Consider the following 16,532-nt stretch of genomic DNA (forward strand, 5'->3'; position numbering starts at 1 on the left):
TGTTTTTGGTCGCATGGCTACAGTGTCCCGGTCTCACGCCAACATACGCATCTGCTGCCTCACTGGAAGGCCACGCCGAAGATACTGGACATGAGTCCTCACGAACACCAGGCATGAGTCCCCACGGACACCAGGCATAAGTGCCCACGGACACCAGGTATGAGGCCCCACGGACACCAGGCTTGAGGCCCCACGGGCACCAGGCACACCAGTATATACAATAACCAGAAGAGAATTCTTAATCATTGAATGGTTAAAGACATCAGAAAAGATACTGAAGGTATAAAAACCGGAAATTTCATAAGAATCAATTGTTCAGATGTGTACTGAAATTTAAATCAGGCTTAAAACATGATACCAGTCTCATCCTTTCATTAAAAAACAGAAATAATGGCATTTTAGTTTTGAGTAGGCCTACATACAAAAAACACTTGTGTTGAAATCTAACATAACAACTTGTGTTGTTTTCATTCAACACGGATGTGTTATCCTAACACAAACGTGTAAAATAAATGTGAAGTACAGTGTTTGTGATACAAAATAATAAAACACAAAAGATCAATGGCGGTCATATATGAGCAAAGTTCATACATGCGTTTATTTCTGAGGTAAAGGCCATACTCAGGAATATTTCACTTATATGACAGTGGGCAGGAAGAGAAAAACTGTTATCTAAACATATCAAGGAAAGGTCGAAAGAGCTATTTTTGTGTTGAAAGACTCTTTAATTACAAGATTTACAGTTATATTTCTACAAACTACAGGCTATATCTCTCGAACTTAAAGCGAACTGTTACTTGTAGGTCCACATAGTGACCGATCGAACCTGCATGGCGGCCTCATCACCTTTCCATGTGGGTTCCCAATGTGTCTGGCCGCCCAGAACTTTTGCATGGATTTTGATTGCCCCTCACTGTTTACCCAGGGCTTGGGGTAAGGACTGTTTTTAGCCCCATCCTGGAACCAGCCTTTGGTACCACCCACAGCGACATTTAGGATGATGTAAAACTGAAAGCATATATATATATTATTTATTTATCTGTTTCTTTAATGTTTAAAGCCTATCTTTCACGATTCCTACTGTGGTCAGGATTGCGGTTCGTTATGGGTGGATAAATATTTCAGAGGAAGTCACCGCCCTTTGCCACACTGGACAAATACCTTGACATTCGGCGACAGGTGGATTTGAACCTACGATTTCATTTGTCAAGGGCCGATCATCTGCAGTGAGAACAAGGCTTTATGACAGTACTAGCGATAGGCCCCAGCTGAATATATATAAAATATTTTAAAATATTTTTTTATTTATTATATATTTAAATTATTTATTTCATTTATTTTATTTTATTTACGCCGTATAATATTATACGATGGTGACTAGCATAATGGTAGGAGAAACTGGGCAGAGCCCGTGGGAAACCCAGTACTATCTGCAGGTTGCTGGTAGACTTTCACACGTACGGCAGGAGAGGAAGCCAGTATGATCGCTGAAAAACAGATTGACTGAAAAATTAGCTGATTCCCCATATCATCACAGCTTTCATTAACGCTCGTCAAGGTGAGCAGCTCTCTGTTGTTATATTCATCAGGCAATCACCAAACTGTTTTTCTACTCTGACGAAATATATAAGTAAGATCACCTCTGTGTCATTATTTCATGTGCTTTATCTTTTTTCATTTATTTTTTTTCATATACGTGGTGGTCATTTAAAATTGTTTTTAGTAACCCTATTCACACCATTTAGCATTACATTTCCTAGGAATTGCAAAGATGCTGTAGTACTACAACACAGGTCACTAGACTTTTCGAACCAGGTACATCCGATTTTCTCAGTATGTTTAAAGTGTCTTAATATCTTAATAATATATCTTAATAACTTATAATATGCTTTAGGTACATTAGCGTTGACAATTCCATCGTTATTGACATTATCATTATAAATGATAACAACGTCATAATGTGGGAAATACATTTCTAGGATCATTGACATACTTCTCTGTCAAACGGAGCATCTTTTCCTCCACTACTGTAGATGTTGGTTTCCTTGGAGATAATGGTGGAAATAGCCGTCAGATGGTGTGGTGGAGTTCAGTATCATGACGTCATCAACAGAAATGCTGTAAAATTACCGTATACCATGCAGGGTCCTATATACAGTTGTTCAGCAGCATACGTGAATACGCAAAACACAGGAATTCTAACCTCACTATATGTCTCAATCGCTTCCATCGAAAGCCATAAAATTAGGACTGTGTTTCTCAATACAAGTATTTAATAGCCAGTCACGTTTATCCTCGTTATAACATCATTTTGCATATAGCCTACGGTCCATAGATAGATTTTATATACTTACATCTCAAAATACGCCCTCGCAGGTGACTTACCGGATATGTGAGGCGGTCCAGTCCATGACATATTTGTGAAACCCCTCAGCGTACGAATGGCCATTCCAACTGAAATTCGTTCAATAAACATGTGATAGAAGTTCGAATTTCATGATCTCCAACAAGCATATTTCACATGAGTATCGCAAATGGTAAAGGTTACTCTCATGTCGAGTTTGAAAGATGGCCTAAACATGTGAAAAGTTGAACACTTAACAGCTACTTCATTCCCAAAAATGCCTTTACCACTGAAAGTCTGAGAATGGCCCATGACCTTAGCTGTACATAGAAAAATCTTCTGACAATACAACAGCCAAGTTTTAGTAAAAATTACTGATCAATGGTAAATGATTGCAAATAAAGTCTCAAAATGGTGTACTATTTTAAGTTTCAATTCGATACGTAGTCAAATACGTAGTCTAGTACAGTCAAATAAAAAAGCCATGATAAAAAGACATGATACTTGAGCTTGATCAAAATAATCTGAAGCTCAACCTGATCTCTCAATCAGCACAGTTATTTATTTTCCTTACTTGTAGCGAATCATTCTATTCAGTTAGCTATTTATTTTGCACCAGAAACCAGAAAAAAGTATGAGCATGAGGCCAGGTGTCTAATATGTTTCATAAAGTAAGACCTGATCACAGACTATGGAACACGCGACCTCATTTGCCAAGAGTCAGTTGACAACTTCACGCAGCTTAAGTTCGCCTAAGGCGCCAGAAAAGAGAGTAAACACCTCAAAACGGTCATCATGGTTAAAACAAAGTTTCAAAGCAGTGCCTTTCGTCATACCAAAATACGTGGAAGGACGGACAGAAGTATGGCAGGCATACCCAAAGAAAGATGCGACAAAGGCTTTATGTTGCGCAGACTCGAGGACATCAAGCCTTTCATGCACGCGAGTCCAAAATGGACTTAAGTATCAGATTACGTTAAGTCTTGGGTATATTCACACTGTCAAAAACTTACTGTGTCTTTGAGATCGACCTGTGACCATGATTCCAATCCGTACCAAAATGGATGGTCGAGGACACTTGATTTGGGGTTCCCCCTGTGTTATGCAGGTTACCTGGTCGTAAAAGAGATAAGATGATGATCCCTGCAAGGCCTGGATGAATGGTAATAATAGACCATCATTTTTGCGAAATTTAATCCTGGTACATAGACTTGTTTTGAAAGTATCCATATTTCATTGGTATTTATGAAATTCAAACATTTAAGATACGCCACTTGTAAAGTTTTAATAATAAGTTGAGTCACACGTTGACGCACCTCTAAGTTCTGCCATGTCTATCTCCCCAGACCGTGGCCAAGTTCCGTATTTGCTGTCCTTTGGCATAAGCCAGATGGCTGAACAAAAAGAGAAATGCTAGTAAAATATGAGGAATATTTCATACAAAATGCAATGACGACGGCTATGCAAAACTGTCATTTCAAGGATACATGCATAAAAAGGTATTATAAAACGAAGGGTATGGTTTCCATGAAAATGGAGAAAGATATGGAAACAAAAATTTAAAATTGAAAAAAGAAATTGAAAAGCTTACCTGGCCAGAGCCAATCCCCCTTGGGCATCTTAGCCCAGATCTCCACCCTCCCGTAACGGATGGTCCCCGTGCTCTTCAGTTTACAGGACATGGCGGGTGGAATGATCCCGTCCTTGCTGGCATCGTGGTAACAACCATGGTTATTAGAGTTCGTGCACGTGCCATAAGTTTCTGCAAACACATATGGTCCATCGATAATGGAGGTTGGTTTGAACTAAGAAAGTGGATCAAGTGACGTGTTTTATGTTTATAGTGCGAGATGTCCACGTGCCATTGTTTTCAACGATTCTATAGGGCACCAATCAGTTACATAAATTTTCTCCTTTTAAAAATTCTCGAAAGGTTCAGTTATTGGTGTTGTGTTTGGTTTTAGAAAAAAAATATCCCTGAAATGATTTATTTATTTATTTGATTTATGTTTTACGCCGTACTTAAGAATATTTCATTTATACAACGGCGACCTGCATTATGGTGGGAGGACACCGAGCAGAGCCAAAGGGAAACCCACGACCATCCGCAGGATGGTGGAAGACCTTCCCACGTATAGCCGGAGAGGAAGCCATCATGACCCTCTCACAGTGACCGCACTGGTGAGAGTCTCCTTAGTCATGCGCCGCGCTGACATGCCGACCATCTCGACCAAAGAGGCCCCTACATGAAATGACAAGGAGATAAATGAAAGTTATAATGAATCACAATCATAAATAACGTTTAAATCTTCCCCAAAGTTTCTAGGTCTATACTTTTTAAAAAAAAAAAAAAACCTCAATGACTTGAATAAAGGTTACGATGGATATATAAAAGAGAACTGTGGTGCATTTTTTGCTTTTGCTGTGTGGCCGATCAGACTACTGGCTCTGCTTCATCCAGCATGAGCCATTGATTAATGCGGCCATGGTGTGAGTAGAAACTTCCACTGGGTTGACAGCTTTACGTCGGGTGTTCTGGCGAAGATCGGTAGTCTACTAAAAGATTCACTACCAAGAAACCTCATAATTCTCATAAAAAAGGAAATGGTTTTGAGTCCCCACCAATCCAATAAATAAAGGAATAAATTCTTAATTCTAGGTTTCGTTTTGAACGCTAAATCTTCAGCCATCGATAAAAAAGTTTTTAGATCCTGGAAAATGCCATTTAAATACGGAAAAAGAACAGGAGGGAAACCAAAGAAAACAACCGTTGAATTTTTTATGTTTTGAGTTTTAAACTTGGAAAGTTTCCATTGAGAGATTTGTTAGTACCTATACAATCTCCAAATCGACCTAGAAGTAAAATACTTACTGTGAATATCAAGAATTCCATGTGTAAGAAAGTTCTCTCCAAATCTGTCCACTGTTAGGGTCTTTGATACAAAAAATTTAAAGGCTCTTTAAGAAATATCAACATATCTTACATAAATATCTAAGTTTAAAAATATCGCTGTTTAAGACTGCACCAACGCTTGAAAAGTTTGTAGAATCCATAAGCGCTTGATTCACATTAATAGGGCAACGGCGTTACGGAAATTGCTTGGAAACGGATAAAACAAGAAGCAACAACACTTAAAATAGTATTTTTTTTGTGGTCAAATGAAATTGACCTTCCAGCTGTATATTCATTCCTTTATATAACTCATCCATTCCGATATAGCGATGATTTCACCGTATCATAAAGGATGCGAATTCAAATCCAGCCCTCGCCTGCCGTTTTAAATCATCATGTTTTCAGGTACCTGGTGAAGGGAAGTTCTTCCTACCGGACATTCCAGTTTCTACCGCCAATAAACCTCAGTGCCGTTGTTTATTCAGTAAAAAATTCTTAAGTGCGAATACATATTTTAAATAACTTTATCCGTTTTTGCCAAATTGAGAAGGTTTTTTGTGGTTTTTTTCTTTTTCTTTATATAACTTCCCTTATTCTTGAACATATGAAGTAAAGTGATTTGAAATGCCTACTGCGATTTACCGGTTTGAGGTGGAGAATTCCGTTCTTCACGAAACAATTCCTGCTCTCTGGGCTGTAGATCTGGAACTCGCCATTCTGCATAGGGAGGGATGGAAGTTATACAAGCCTTGAAGTGTTACGTTTAATACATTGTTGAACTGTACAGGAAACCGGCCAAAATACCAATAATAAACACAGATTTGCCCATATTTTCTTCGCTGAACAAAGGGTTTCGTTGTCAGTTGTTAGGAAATCCATGTTTCTTTCAAAAGCAAAGTTGTACTATTTTCTACGCATGTCAAATAAAAAAAATGTGAAGGTTCACAAAAATGTGAATGCAAGGTTGTAACAATCTGCACAGACATGCAAATTAATATGTACGTGTGTTTGTACACAGCTGCAAACACATGCTATACTGCACATGCTACAGTGCAGACAGGTGGCATAATTACTGGCAAAAAGACAAAAAAAAATAATGATACGCATATATTCCGGAGTGAGGGCGAATTCCAACTGGCTGACCGAAATTTGATTTAACCGAACCAGTTTTGATTGTGAAATGGATCTTTTGATTTCAATTGTAAACACTTGAATAGGCTCATATTAAAAGTAATGCGTCATAGTTTGTTCTTTCTTATATCATAAAACTAGCCAATAAAATTTACATTTTCAGTTTTTGCTTATACATCGAAAATTGCTTCGTGAAATCGACGCCACATAATTCCTATATTATACAAATATTTCTATGCAGTGGTATTTTTTAGTTTAGCAATACTTCTATGCAGTGTATTTTTTAAAAGCACAAAGACTCCTATGACCACACAAATACTTATGTAGTGTATCAGATGTCTATTAGTTTCTGACACAAGTACTTCCATAATATACAGATATTCTGCAGTCCCAGTTATACCTACCCCAAAGCCGCTGGCCGCCACTTCATTGGTCCATTTGCTGTGATCAAAGTGACTGAAATCATCATGGAACACCTGGTGAAAGTCCCGCACGTGGCTCTATACACAAAACACCAACGACAAGCTGGCGGCATTAACGTGTACAAAGGAAACCTCTGCGCCTGCATTATGAGCATTTTAACAACCAAACAAAAGCAATTTTCAGTAAAGAATAAAATGTATAGCTGACAGAACTTCCACTGTGATAAATGTACACACAGCGTATATCGTAAGACGGTCCAAGCCGTTTTGCATCTTGCACTTACAATAAAAGTAAAATCATTTCACCAAGGAAGTGATTTAAAGTTATCCATTCATCCCAGCCATGTGCTTCAGCGAAATGACGACTTATAAACTGAATTATTACTTCAGATACGGCTTCAGCCCTAAAAAGAAAACATTTGGTAAATATTATATTTGCACGTAAATAAATCACGTACCGACATCAGAATAAGCTTGGCCTATAGCCAGAGCTATTGTCACCAACGTATGTAGTACAAACATTTTGTCCCTTCCACAGGCGGATTTTGGGACTTTCTGCACGCTTTCGAGGCCTTGTGTCCACACTAATGGCAGCTCGTCACGAGAGAGGCGAGATTCCACATATGTAATTCTGATGTCGTCAGCTGTTCATTTTCCCAGACATCACCCACACAGTGGAATGCTAAGATAACGCCGTGATAACGCACTGGAATCAGATTGTACTTGAGACATTTAGTTAATTAAGCTACATTTTGTTCTCCTATCTACATACTATTTTCCGTTACGTATTTGCCCTTGACACACCGACCTCAAAACTGTTTTCAGATCCTCATTTTAAAATGTCAGTTGGAGAGACAGCAAAATTCCTCTATCTACATGTGCAAATCTTGAATATTTGTGTAAGTTTTCGTTCCTTAAAATAAACATCAAGTCTTTTTTGTTCTTTGTCATTCCACACGATTTCCCTGTTGATAGTGATCGGGGGATACAATGTGGATCATGACCGCAGGGGATACATAAGTACCTATTATAAGGATAACATATACCTAATATGAGGATAACATTTCAAATAAGTAAATTCTTTGAAAAAAACAGTAAATAAACAAAAAACACAGAAAAAAGTTAATGAATCCTCTTTTATTGTATAATCACGGGATACGCATGTTTCCGTAATTTCTCTGCAAACTGATAAATCGTGTAGATCGAGTTTCAGGGAGAGATTACTTGTAGGTCCACATTGTCACAGACTTCACCTTGCATGGCCGCCTCGTCTCCTTCCACGTCGGGTACCACTGCTCCTTCGCCGCCCAGAACTTCTCCATGGCTTTTTGTTTGTCCGTCACTGTTTAGCCAGGCTTGGGATAAGGTGTGTTTCTGGCTTTGTCTTGGAACCAGCCTTTGGTACTACCCACAGCCACGTTTAGAATCATGTAAAACTGAAAAATGTAGATGGACTGAGAGAATATAGTGTAGATCGGACAAGTGGTAACAAAAGCTATCCTAGGGCTTAGAAACTTATTTCTGTCAAATATCAATTTGCACGTTTGCATACAACAGAAAAAAATAAACAGTTATGTGTTCAGCTATGGGCTCGGTGTTTTCTTTTCACAGAATTGTCATAACAGGTGAAAATGACAGAATGACACAATGTATTTTACAGACTATAGAACTGTTGGCATTTTCCTTGGGTTGAGAAGCTACCTTTAGAACAAGCTCAAATTTACGATAGGCTGCAACATGCTGTGTAAAAGGGTCGATGTTGCCTTGAACTTGGGTACCTCTTCAGCAATAGCCCATGTGAAAGGTCAGGATGTCAGCAAATTCGACCAGCGGTCCAACAGACAGGCAGGGAGAGTGACTTACAACGGTCCATGTGAAAGGTCAGGATGTCAGCAATTCGGCCAGTGCACCAGCAAACAGGCAGGGAGAGTGACTTACAACAGCCCATGTGAAAGGTCAGGATGTCAGCAATTCGACAAGTGGACCAGCAAACAGGCAGGGAGAGTGACTTACAACAGCTCATGTGAAAGGTCAGGATGTCAGCAATTCCACCAGTGGACAAGCAGACAGGCAGAGAGGGTGACTTACAACAGCCCATTTGAAAGGTCAGAATGTCAGCAATTCGACAAGTGGACCAGCAGATAGGCAGGGAGAGTGACTTACAACAGCCCATGTGAAAGGTCAGATGCCAGCAATTCCACCAGTGCACCAGCAGACAGGCAGAGAGGGTGACTTACAATAGCCTAAGTGAAAGGATAGGATGTCAAAATAACAAGGAAATAAACATCTAACCAATTCATTTAAACCAGCAAAAAAGATCTCCAAAACTTTATACTATATAAACGAAAGCTACACAGCAAAAATTAAAATTTTCTTAATTCGATAATTTTCGACTGGTGGATGATTATCGTGGATTACTTGTTTGTCGAATGGAGCGTCCTTCCCGCCATGAGTGTAGATGCTGTTCCCTTGGAGATAATGGTGGAAATATCCGTCAGGTGGCGTAGTGGCGTTCAGTATCATGCGATCATCAATAGAAATACTGAAATATTAAGGTATAACAGTAAGTGCTGCATAGAATTGAACACAATTACACAGTTTTCCACCGAATCCTTTACTATAAACATTTTTCACAGGCCTAAGTTAGCGTGCCTATTAGGTGTATGTTTGTGGGCGTGGGGACGGCTCTATGGAGCACTCTCTGACACGTTTTATATGTGAGTGGAATGAGTCGGACTCCGTTATAACGGCGGGAATTTAGAGGAGAGACAACCCGTAAACATGATTAATTTCTTCTTTCAAAACTTTTGTTGGTAATAGAAGCTAACTGCATCTTGCGGTAAACTGTAAATTAGCATTATTTCTAAGTAAATTAAGAGAGTTCATCTGACTCAGTGAAAGGATTTAAATTTATACTCAAATGTACATCAAACTGAGGATGTTTGTGGGTTTCCTTCCGGCTCTGCGTGGCAATTTTCTCCACCACCACCACCCCCCCCCCCCCCTTCCTCCTTCCACCAATACCGACCTTCATATAAATGAATATCTTTGAGCACGGTGTTAACACCGATGAAACAAATAAATAAATCACAGATATTTCTGTTACCTACTAGATGTGAGAAGCGGTCCAGTCCATGACAAATTTGTGGAAGTCTCTGGCATAGGAGTGGCCATTCCAGCTAACACAGTAAAATGAACACGTGACAGAGGTTAGCAACTCTTGATCATTAACATGTAGCCTACAACTTTACATAAGTGTGGTATATGGTAATCACTTCTGTCTTGTTCAGCTAGAAGGAACGACCGAACTAAAATGGCTACCTGAACGTATGAGAAATGATGTGAACGCTTCCTGGCTTTTCCAGATGTACAGATAAAAAGGAGAAGAGACCATTTTGTAAACATTACAAGACTAAAGATATATGACATTAGACAGGAATTTCTGAAAATCTCGCCAGTAAAAACATCTGACAAAACAGAAAAACTCCAAACTTTACGGTAATGGCATATGACAAAATAGAAGACATTCTGAATAAGAGTTGTAAATGCATTTAATAGAGAGCGCATAAAAACTTAGATTCCCAGTTGTAAGTACACAGAGTCACGCAACTGATCAATTTTTGACAACAATGGCTGTGTGTTTGTGACCTGACCACGATGGCTGTGTGTTCTGACGACAATGACTGTGTGTTCTGTGATCTGACGACAATGACTGTTTGTTCTGTGATCTGACAACAACGGCTATGTCTTCTGTGATCCGACGATAATGGCTGTGTGTTCTGTGATCTGAAGACAATGGCAACGTGTTCTGTGATCTGACGACAATGGCAATCGTGTTCTGTGATCTGACGACAATGGGTATGTGTTCTGTGATCCGACGATAATGGCTATATATTCTGCGATCTGACGACAACGGCTATGTGTTCTGTGATCCGACGACAATGGCTGTGTGTTCTGTGATCTGAAGACAATGGCAACGTGTTCTGTGATCTGACGACAATGGGTATGTGTTCTGTGATCCGACGATAATGGCTGTGTGTTCTGTGATCCGACGACAATGGTTGTGTGTTCTGTGATGTAACGACAATGGCTATGTCTTCTGTGATCTGACGACAACGGCTATGTGTTCTGTGATCTGACGACAATGCCTATGTATTCTGTGATCTGACGACAACGGCTATGTATTCTGTGATCTGACGACAATGGTTGTATGTTCTGTGATCTGACAACAATGGTTGTGTGTTCTGTGATGTAACGACAATGGCTATGTCTTCTGTGATCTGACGACAACGGCTATGTGTTCTGTGATCTGACGACAATGGCTATATATTCTGCGATCTGACGACAATGGCTGTGTTCTGTGACTTACTGTGTGTGTGAGATCTGCCGATGACCATGTTGCCAGTCCGTGCCAAAATGGATGGTGGATGTGACTTGATTAGGGGTTCCTCCTGAATTATGCAGGTTTCCTGACCATAAAAGAGACAAACGTATACCTATATGTGCAGCTGCAGTCGAAGATGGACTCGAGGCTGCAACCTTACAGGTGTTGATCAGCCAGATCATCACTTTAGGGTCAAGTGACCCATGTGGGCCTATAGGCCTATTGTTTTTGCACATCTGGTAGCGAATTACAATCCCCTTTGCATGTCCTCGTCTCTGCTAGTGAGGGTTGCCATGGTTTTTTTTTTTTAAATAACACATGTAGTCAAAAACCTTAATTTATCTGAATTTAGGCATTGTTCCAGAATGTTGATTCTCCCGCTCTCACCGCATGTGGGTCCCTGGTGACAATAAGCGATCATGTGGCCATTTGCCACATGAAGATCACTTGCCAAACACCAACATGATGTGCATATCTGTACGTCATATATGGGAAAGATCATCGGTAACTTGCTAAAGGTCGATGGTTTACCAAGAGTACTCGGGTTTTCTCCACTCACGAAAATGACCGCCATCGTATAAGTAACAAACAATCTTGAGGATTAAACAAAATGAAAATGACAATAAATAAAGAAATAAATATTCCATGCAGAATGTACAATTAAGTGCTTAAGAAATAGATCTGAGAGTCTGCAAAAGTAGGGCATACCCATTTACCCCGACACACCGTTCTGGTTGGTTGGGGTCTGCTGGTTGCTGCTTTTCCGTCACATGTAATGCTCAATCTCTGACGTTTGCGAACATAACGTATACCCACCTCTAAGTTCTGCTATATCAATCTCCCCAGAACGAGGCCAGACTCCGTACGCTTTGTCTCTAGGGACCAACCAGATGGCTTTGTAGGTACAAAATAGAAAACAAGAAACGAACGGTTTAACAAAGTGTTAGTTGAAAAAAGACACGCATTAAACACGCAATTTATCCTGCATTCAACCTTATTGTCTTTCTTGTTACGTCTCATTCTCTGTATCCTTTCCTTACAAGAAAAGGCAGCGCAAAACTGAAGCAAGCATTGCTAACAAGGATGCTGAAAACTATGTCTATAAGAGTCCTTTTACTCATGTTTTCAAACTTTTTTCAAATTTGAGGGAAATTCATTCAATTGTTTGCATTCAGAGAAGAGCTCAGTACAATGACGTAGCATCACATTCTATACTACTCACACTGATGCAACTGCAGGTTAATTTTTGTGAACATCATTTAAATAATTTAAATAACTCTTATAATAAGAGTCATTCCAACACTGAAAGGTGTACATAGAAAAAAGTATGTACGTAAAATTCTTAAAACCTACCAACTAGTATATTCTTCATGAAGCCTACCACAGAGTTAAACATTTGAATGCCTTCAAACTTTCTTTAAAAACAAGTGATTTTGTAGAATTTAATCGTATAACTCTTGGGGCACTGGGCAGAAAGGTTCGCTCACAGTGCCATACGGTTTTAAGCTTTTCCGTACTAAATGGACTTTTAGAACTGGCCTATATTTGTTGTTGTTCACCTGTGTGAATTACAGTGGCATAAAACTTGGATATTTCACCTACAAGGTTAGAAGTCATTAACTGGTGGCTACAAGTTAACTGATTTGTTTTATACTAACAAGCTGATTAGCAGAATAATAACCTTAGAAAAACCTTGAACATGTATAGTAACTCAATTAAACCAACGCTCACCTGGCCAGAGCCAATCCCCCTTGGGCATCTTAGCCCAGACCTCCACTCTCCCGTATCGGACTGACCCTGTGCTCTTCAGTTTACAGGACATGGCCGGTTGGATGATCCCGTCCTTGCTGGCGTCGTGGTAACACCCGTGGCTACTCGTGCAGTTGCCATACGTCTCTGAAACACGTTCCATGCATCAGACCTTGGAACCTTTTTGTGTAAGCCATTTAAACCAACATGAAAGAAAGGCAGGTGAGATCTAGCCAGATCACGAGAACCAGGAATTAAACATTTTATAGACCTGCGTCAAACCTAATCTATTTTTTATTTTTGTTACGAAAATCCCGATCGAATTTGAGGGATATTAATGCGGCTTACTGAACAGCTGAAATGCCTGTGCATGTAGGAACAAAATGCACTGAAATCATTCTAAAAACCAGATGCATGTCAAGTTACTTCATAGGCCTATACTACACATCTCTGACAAACATCCGGTACATCAGTCTGTGAAACTTGCAAATGTTGAGTTGTATTGAAAAAAAAACTCCTAGTCAAATGAAATTTGGTATCCATATAAGTCAATGAAACACGTGCACATGTGAATATTAATGACAGATGTTGTGTTGTATTGAGGAAGGAAAGAATGTACACACAGAGGGACAGCAATCAAACCCAATTAAAACACAGTGACCCAGGTGCATACGTACTAAGTCTGTGAAATATGTTGGACTGAGCAGAATAATTATAGATGGTCATTCTTTAAATTAAAAAAGTGAATTGTATATACGGAAATCTATGCTTCAGCCATTAATTAATGTTTTGCATCTCACAATTGGTTTATTTCAATACTTCAGAATTCTTCACTATCATCGAGGGCATAGAGGTTCCACTATTACTTACTTACTATATCCAGAATTCCATGTTCAAGAAAGTCTTTTCCGAATCTGTCCACTGTCAGGGTCTGCATTGATACCATTTGAACAGCAGTCAAAATATAGCGTATTTCCCGTAACTATATTGTAAGTAAATTGTCACGTTAAAGATGTCACATAACAAACTTTGTCGTAAATCTTCAACGACTGTTACTGTATACGTAAATGGTAAGAACTTCGCTCAATCTTCAAGGAAACAAGGCCACACATTGTTGTGGATATATAACTACTTTTGTTTAAACATACTTTACTCCACTGAGTGCATCCGTGCGCCCATGACATTTCAGGCACTACGGTCGTTCTTGTCTTCAGCCTGACACGGAACAAGACTCTTGTATATCGAGATTTTGCAAAGTTACAATGTTTCCGTTGGAACTCACCGGTTTTAAGTACAAAATTCCATCCTTCACAAAGCAGTTCCTGCTCTCAGGGCTGTAGATCTGGAACTCGCCATTCTGAAAGAATATAGGGGGACGTCATCTGTCTTCTACAAACATAGACCCGAGTAGCATGTATGTGGTAATCGTCATTATAGCTGGTGCCCTCACACTGCACTACCATTACATCCACTGTTGTATGCCTACAGCGAATGTCGATTTCACGTACATAGCCATTTCTGTCCTGCGCGAAAATGTTAAACAGAATTTTAGAGGTTATTTTTGACCCTAGAAATAAAAACTTTCATCCCGTCATAAATGTTATCTTAAGATAAAACTGTCAAAACTTCAGTTTTGAGTACCCCGTGTCAACAAAATGAGCATTATGAGGAGGTTTTGAAGTTGGACCTGTCCTAACGGTTTCCTCGAATACAATCTGAAAAAAAACTTTGCGTATCGCTATTCCTATATCCAGCTGAGTGTATTCAGGCTGCGTGGAATAGGCTCCCAAGGCGCTAAAGAAGGGTGACACATAAGGTATACATAAAATATTATGTGTGTGTATACATTTCTCTGCTTAAAACTGTTTGTGTTTGACTACAGTCTCCAAGATGCTGTCCAAGATTTCTACATATATATATTTCTACTCTGGTGATGGACATTTTGTACCTACACCAACAGTCACAGTAAACCCATGTGGACGACAAAAGGCAATTTGCATGTACGGAAGTCCATATTTTCCACATATTAATGTACGTATATGCGTCTGCTGTGGGCTTTACGTCTTACCGGTACTTCAATGGGTGTGTGTACGTGTATAATAGTGGGGGTGTCTTCTTGGGGCAGCGCCTGTCCATGCCGCTGAAGTGCCGCAACAGTACACTAAAGCATCACGCCTTAGACACCAGACATGACAACCCATCCTGTCACATTTTACCGACACCTTTGCTCTAGCCGGTCATTGCTGAGCGCAAAACAGGACAGCAACAAGTACTATTTATTAAAGTTTTTGGTATGAACCGACCCTGGTTTGATCCCGGGTACCCTATCTTCCAGGCGGACGCTCTAACCATTATGGGCCATTGAAGTGGTTCCAGCATGTCATTTATTTATTCGATTGGTGTTTTACGCAGTACTCAAGAATATTTGCCTTACACGACCACGGCCAGCATTATGGTGGGGAGGAAACCGGGCAGAACCCCATGGCCATCCGCAGGTTGCTGGAAGACCTTAATACTTATGCCAACATATTAAGTCTACAAATATACTTTTATAGTTTACAATAACTATTTGTACATAAATTCGCCAATAATACACAAACACTGTAATTAGTATAAAAAAAGCTTCTACCGTCCCAAATATACGTACCCCAAACCCACTGGCAGCAATTTCATTCGTCCATTTGCTATGATCCAGCCCTCCGCTGAAGTCATCGTGAAACACCTGTACCAGTCCTGCGCGAGTTTCTGTACACAAAACTTTGAATTTTTTTTTGATTCATGTTTTAGGCCGTGCCCAAGAATATTTCACTTGTAAGCAATGCCCCCAGAAGTATGGTGAGGGGGAACTGGACAGAGCCAGAGAGAAACCCTCGATCATCAGCAAGATGCCTGACATTTTCGGATACATAGCAGCTAAAATTAAAAAAATTAAATAATTTTTATTTATTGGATTTGTGTTTTTACACCGCACTCAAGAATCGCAGGTTGCTGCTAGATCTTCCAACGTACGGCCGGAGAGGAAGCCAACATGAGCTGGATTTGAAGTCACATCAACTGTAATGGTGAGAGGCTCCTGGGTCATTACGCTAAATAAATATTACAAAATTCATTTCGTATAGAGACAGCCTATTTCATGAATACACTGCAAACAAATCCGCAATACCGTTCCTTTGTATAATACATTAACCATAATATGCCTATTATATACATGCTGTAAGATATTTTATTTTTTTTTCACATTAATGATATAAATGTACAGTACCTGAACTATTGAAATTGCTTAAAAATAACATACCGACGTCAGAATAAGCTGGAATTATCAACAGTGAAATTAAGACCAGGACCTGCAGTACAAACATTTTGCCTTTTCCATAGACAGAATGCTTAATTTTCAGGGCACTGGGTGCTTTTTATCCGCACTAATGGGGCGATCACGTGTGCTGGCGAGCTGTTTACTGGGGATTCCTCATACGTGTGCTATGTTATCACCACCTGTTCCCTTCAAAGCCGTCTCAGACTTGAACTTTTGATAGCAGCCAACAAATGTCAAGGACACGGCATAAGCACGTGCGACATATATATACATATTACGCACTTAAACACGAGCTT

General features: G+C 39.7%; 2 protein-coding genes across 2 annotated transcripts; both read right to left on the reverse strand.

Moving 5' to 3' along the window:
- Window positions 1-574: 574 nt before the first annotated feature.
- On the reverse strand, window positions 575-7,408 carry LOC135475542 (beta-1,3-glucan-binding protein-like). The gene is given in 11 exon segments (XM_064755465.1): window positions 575-1,008; window positions 1,994-2,042; window positions 2,044-2,118; window positions 2,386-2,454; window positions 3,358-3,457; window positions 3,661-3,738; window positions 3,936-4,106; window positions 5,217-5,277; window positions 5,880-5,954; window positions 6,773-6,868; window positions 7,249-7,408. Coding segments are annotated over 11 exon segments (1,008 nt in total). The 5' UTR covers window positions 7,255-7,408; the 3' UTR covers window positions 575-780.
- Window positions 7,409-7,925: 517 nt separating this feature from the next.
- Window positions 7,926-16,348, reverse strand: LOC135475549 (beta-1,3-glucan-binding protein-like). Its single transcript, XM_064755473.1, has 10 exons — window positions 16,219-16,348; window positions 15,571-15,668; window positions 14,206-14,280; window positions 13,794-13,854; window positions 12,906-13,070; window positions 11,991-12,068; window positions 11,160-11,259; window positions 9,901-9,969; window positions 9,209-9,332; window positions 7,926-8,226 (listed from the first exon to the last, which is right to left on the reverse strand). Exons 1-10 carry the CDS (start codon window positions 16,280-16,282, stop codon window positions 8,137-8,139), a joined length of 924 nt encoding a protein of 307 aa, XP_064611543.1. The 5' UTR covers window positions 16,283-16,348; the 3' UTR covers window positions 7,926-8,136.
- Between the last annotated feature and the right edge of the window lie 184 nt (window positions 16,349-16,532).

The sequence above is a fragment of the Liolophura sinensis genome, chromosome 9 (assembly GCF_032854445.1).
Source record: "Liolophura sinensis isolate JHLJ2023 chromosome 9, CUHK_Ljap_v2, whole genome shotgun sequence".
Lineage (NCBI taxonomy): Eukaryota > Metazoa > Mollusca > Polyplacophora > Chitonida > Chitonidae > Liolophura > Liolophura sinensis.